The 5,778-nt window shown below is 34.0% G+C and overlaps 1 protein-coding gene across 1 annotated transcript in view; it reads right to left on the bottom strand.

Moving 5' to 3' along the window:
- Positions 1–4,905, bottom strand: part of LOC18034465 (protein EXECUTER 1, chloroplastic) — a 6,516-nt gene extending 1,611 nt beyond the window's left edge. The window contains 7 exon segments of the mRNA XM_024179766.1: positions 13–105; positions 107–262; positions 1,052–1,133; positions 1,347–1,453; positions 3,495–3,560; positions 3,673–3,789; positions 4,475–4,905. Coding sequence (XP_024035534.1) covers positions 13–105; positions 107–262; positions 1,052–1,133; positions 1,347–1,453; positions 3,495–3,560; positions 3,673–3,789; positions 4,475–4,885 — 1,032 coding nt within the window. The 5' untranslated portion in view covers positions 4,886–4,905.
- Positions 4,906–5,778: the final 873 nt, after the last annotated feature.

Here is a 5,778-nt window from a genome sequence, read left to right as displayed (position 1 = left end):
AGGCGTTTTCACCTTCAAAACCTTAACTCTAACACCAGGAATCATATCTCTTAAGATATTCTGAAAACCAGACAGTCCCTCAGCTAGATCAGAACTATCATTCATATTCATCACCATCTTCGGTATCTTCGGCACTCACAACCAGAAGATCATCTTTGTCTTCCGTTGAGCCTGGAGGATTCAAGCGGCCAGTGCCACCTGATGCTTTAGAGGACACTGTTGAAGAATCGTCAAATACTCTCTTCCTTTTTAAGTACACAGCCTGTAATCACATGAATCTCTTTAGACAAATGACTCATACAAGTTTATTTAGATTTGGAGAAAGATAAGAGGGACAGATAAGGGGAATGATACAAGAGAAAGGCTTTGGAATGGAGAATAAACGGACCTCACCTCTATATTTCCTCTCCATTTCTCTATTTGTAATTTGTTAAACATAAAAATGTACCAATAATACTGTTGAGATTTATCACACATAAAATTAATAGTTACTTCAAACCCCCAGGGAAAATCAACAACTTAATTGGCACCAAGAAAGCAGATACCTTTCATACAAGCATGACTGAATGAAAGTGCATGTAGACATGCATATAAATGTTCACATCCAGCTAGTACGTTTATTTATTTATCTCCAGGCTTGATTGCAAACATATTAAATATATCTATTTTATGTTCATAAGCAACATTACGGTCTATATATATTAGAATAATACTACAGATATAAACAATGTATATTGATATTTTAATTTTTATAGTTTAAATGATATTTTACTCTTTACTCTTCCGTTAGTTTTATTCCATTTCAATGTATACAGGAGTTAGTAAATAAAGTTTATGAGGTATTAATTTTATATATTACTAATTGATCTCTCCTCCATCAATTAGTCCCTAGTTGCTCTTGCCCATTAATACTTGCTCCTCACCAATTCTAGTTCTATATTCCTTCATCTGACTACGAATCATCACCTCCATATATTTTACTAGTAAAAAAGCTTTAGTTCATACAGAAAAATATATAATAATATCAAATGTTCAGAAAGAAAAAGAATACCTGCTGTTGGTATTCACCTTTCTTATTCACAGTAAGAAAGATCTCAAATAGAGGCACACCTGCTGCAGCAGTAGCAAGCTGCCTGAAAGAAAAAGATAAGAAATGACCTTGAAAATCATAAAAAGAAGTTCATACCAAGCACAAGTCAAAAATCTAAGTTGAACCCCTCTCTAAAATAAGACAGCATCCCCAGTATTTCAGTGACAAACAAGTAGGATCTCATAGCCTTAGTTCTAAATAAATGGAAGCATGATTTAGGACTCTTACATAGTAACATAAGCAACTCAATAATTACCTTGGACTGTAACTCCTAGCAACATATTTTCCATGCTCTGCAGTTACACGTATAATCAGACCATAAGGATCTTTCTTATCTTCGGAAATGCCAGCCCACCATCCCACCTGGAAGCCAGAACCAGAAAAGAAACTATTTATCACAAGAATCATCATATAATGTCATAAAATTTCCAAAAGCATAAGCAGAAGAACTCAAAAAAATGGTAAATTAATTAACTTAATTCAATATTTCTTTTAACAGCATTTACTTGAATCCAGAGCCCAATGAGCAAATCACAATTTGGCCATGAAGACTAGGAGCAGTCAACATCTCAAGCGTAATACCAAAAATTGGAATCAACATAATATAAGCTCAAATTTTGCTTCCAAGACTACAACGAAGACATCTATACCACAACTGACCAGCTACATGACAATGCAAAGCAAATGATCCACACTTTCACCATTTCTCTGACCCATGACACAGCAAGGGGGAGGCAAGCTGTTAGGCCACAAGTGCGTTTCACATATGCAAGGCGCAAGGGTAATTCTGGAAATACCCATCGTGGCTGACGTGGCATTAAGTAGTATAGAGAGAGGAGTTTGTTATGCATTTTCTGTTAGTAATAAGTTGATGGTTTTCGGTTTTGATAATTTGTTAGAGTTTTTTCTGTTATTCGATTTTGGCGTAGAAGTGAGGAGGTTATATGGGAGGAGCTGTTTTTTTTTGGGGAGGGGATCCAGGGAATTATTTTGTAGTGAGCTTGCTCATTTTGGGAGAGATACCAAGCCTCTCGAATGCTTGGGTGTTTTGGGTTTATTTCTGTTGATAAATACAAGTTTCCCTACTTCCAACAACACTCTGCTCTCTACTGGGTTGTTTATTTAACCATTTCAATTCTAGGCTTATCACAAGCACATAGAAGGTTACATCTATGGAAAACAACACTAGTACTTAATTTTCCTAAAACCAAGGACGAAGCAAAAAGTTGAACCTTACTAGGGACTTTGGCTTTTCAAATAATGTGAACAGGGTGAAAAGTTCAGAGATATTGATCATCAATTAAGCAACTGAAAAACAATTTGCAAGAAAAGATCCTTGAAGGGCTAAGTCTCCCAATTCTTTTATCCTCTAAACAAAATCATTGGTTAAAACATTCTCCAATAACACCAGAAGAGCTTAAGCTTCTTGAATTTTTCTCTCATTCAAATTCCTCAGAAAGTTGAAATTCCAATTTCAACCTAACTGATGAAGAGGCATTCATGCTTTTGATGGAAACGATTGTGAGAAAAGAAATGTCCTTTTGAGATATATTTCCAAGGGCTTCAATAAGAACCATAAGAAATTAAATTTGTGTCTCAACTGTTAAAGGGCCTTATTTACTCTTTATAATAGCATGCCATAAAGTGTTTCTTCCAACAGAAACTGCCAGAACCATTTCTATAATAAGGTCCAATTTCTTTAACCAAGTTCCCAATGTCGATACCCCCATTTTCCTTAGGTTTAGACACCACATCTCATATCATTGGATGGTTACCCCTCTTTTCTCCAAACCCTACCCACAACAAATCTTTCTTCAATTCAGTTCTAAATGCAACTTTAACTACAATTTTGGAAAGGGAGAGAAAATAGAAGGAAAGCTAGATAAACCCAAATAAATTGAAGTGAATCTACCCCCCCGGGGGTTTATGGGGGAGTGAAGGCTCTTTTGCACCTTTTCACTATTCTATCCTGAAAGCTCGAGGAATAATGCCAAACCGAACACAAAATTAAATATAATCAAGTTCTATCCCATCCAATCTTTCAATTCAGTCAAATCAATGCAGCAAACCCACCATTACTAAGCAGTTCATTTGGAAAAACATTCTGAAGAATAATTGGAAGGATACAATAAGTTGATGGACATGGTCAACCAAACACCAAGGACTCTCAACAAAATTCAATACAGAAACCTACATAAGCTGCTAGCACTTTCACATTTTGATGATAGATAGTGCAGAGTAACCAACCATGAGAAATTACCACCCATTGTAAGGTTAGATATATACCTCAAACAATAGCTGACATTTCAACAAAAATTCCAAAGGAGAAATCATTGCCGAAAAAATTAAACCAAATGAGGACTAAAGTCATCTTGTTTATCATTTACCGATTATGTCAACTCACCAATCCAGCACCAGCATTATCTCTCAAAAGAGCTGCATCTTCATAACGCTCTTGCACCACTGCTCTCTGTAATAAGAAATAGAAGTTAGGCAAAAGAAATGACTTCTCTTTTCCTTTTCTTTGAAAACATAAACAAATAAATAGAGAAATCTATTAGTCGAACTATTTCCTTTCTTACATTAAGATTTGACATGACTCTGCCAACAGCGTCATTAGTAGCTGCAGCAGCAATTGCCACCTTGAGCCTAGCAGCGTCATCATACTCTTCTTTGAACACGGCATTACCTAATTGTGACTGTTGATAAAGAGATATTAGCATATTGAAAGTAACTAAATTAACAAGAATATAATCCTTAGTATTCCACTACTTTTCATTAAACATGCAAGAACAGAATTTTACAATGCTGATCAATGGGGCAAGCAGATGGATTTAACTACGGTGCTAGCAACCTCCAGCTACTGATTCTACTCCACATCAGCTGCAGAAAAAAAGCCACAACACCTCTATACTAGACATCCCCTTAGGCTTACTTTGTTGAGAACCCAACTCAATTTTATCTCAGAATCTTTACATCTGTTTCTTCACTATTCCGTCCCTCATCACATAGAATGAGTACACTGATAATGTATAAAATAATGTTGTATCAAGTCAATGAATATGAAAGAATAATCATTTACAGAACTAAAAACACTGTCTACAAGTTAACACAGAGGGAAAAAAAAATTGGCGTCACCTTTGTAGTATCTTTCAGAGATGCAATTACTGTAAGCGCATTTAAAAAAAGCTGACCAGTTGAAAAGTACTCGACTAGTGCATTATAGAAAAGCACTTTCGAAAGCAAACATAAAATCCATTTACTAACTAATTATAAGTGAAGCCATGTTCTGGATAACGATAACAATAACAATAATAATAATAATAATAATAATAATAATAATAAATGATGATGATAAGAAGAGTGAAGAATTACGAAAATGACCTTCAAAATGGAAACAAGGCGCTCTTGGTCATCAACTTCATCGAAATGACTCTTCCACCTGTCCCAATCCCACTCATCCTCTCCGCTCTCATCTCTCTTCTCCTCCTCCAGAACGGCGTCGTCTTGTGGAGCGCCGTATTCTTTCAGGAAGGAGTCGAAGAGCTTGACGGCGTTCTTGAAAGCGTCCTGAATGACCAAGTCCCATCGGCGATTAAAGGAGCTGTTGTTGTTGTTGTCGGCGGAAGAAGGGGCGGAGCAGCGGCAGAGAGCGGGAAATGGAGGCGGGTGAGGGTAAGATGGTCTTTTCACGCGGAGGAAATTGTGTGAGTTCGTGAAGGAACGTTTGTGTGGAGTTGTTGGAGCTGAAATCGAAGGAGGAGGAGAAGAAGAAGAAGGAGAAGAAGCCATCATTATTATTATAATTGTTATAATTTTATGATGATGAGTGAAACTGAAAAGAAGAAAACACTGAATTGAATTGAATTGAATTGAATAAAGAGAGAGAGAGAGCGAGACAAAACTTTAGTTTCTTTCCTTTTTCTTTTTTCTTTTTTTTTTCTTTTTATATGAAGGAAATTGAAAGTGTTTTGTTAGTTGTGGCTGACATAATATGAGAAAGGATGGATGTTTTGCCGAATGTTGTCTGGTTGTAGTTTTTTAAACAGACATGAGATGAGATTGATGATACTGAGATAGTTGTGTTTTATTTCATTTAAGGAATATATAAACTTGTGGTTTTATTTTTACCATTTTTATTATGGTTTAGTTCATTTAATTGTGATAAATATTTATTTAATTTTATAAGTTATTGTTAAAATTTTTATTATTGTTTGGTTAATTTTTGAGTAAAGCTTTTGAATGTTAAATTAGTTATTTTACTTGTACTAGCAAAAGTTTAAATTTTAAATTTTTGATAGTAGAGATCGAAAATTTGTTTAAAATATTAACATGTTTAAAATGTTCTTTACTTAGTTCATAATATTATTTCATTTATTTCATAATATAATTTTTAAAGACTTAGTCATTATAGTAATTTTATAATTTTTAATAAAAGCTCTCATTGAAAACTAAATAACTAAGTATTCGTTTGGTATAACTTTTAAAATAAAATTTCTTTAAATAGAGATTTTATAAGTAGAGCTTTTATTCAAAAAAAATAGTTATTTGGTTGTCAATTAGAGTTTTTGTTAAAAATTATAAAATTATTTTAATAGACATGTTTCTTAAAGTTATGTTACGAAAAGAATGAAATAAAATTGTCAAATAAGTAAAAGATATTTTAAATATTTAAATATTTAAAAAAA

The sequence above is a fragment of the Citrus clementina genome, unplaced genomic scaffold (genome assembly GCF_000493195.1).
Source record: "Citrus clementina cultivar Clemenules unplaced genomic scaffold, Citrus_clementina_v1.0 scaffold_8, whole genome shotgun sequence".
Taxonomy (NCBI): domain Eukaryota; kingdom Viridiplantae; phylum Streptophyta; class Magnoliopsida; order Sapindales; family Rutaceae; genus Citrus; species Citrus x clementina.
Note: the sequence above shows the minus strand (reverse complement) of the source record. Positions and strands in the feature narration are given on the sequence as shown.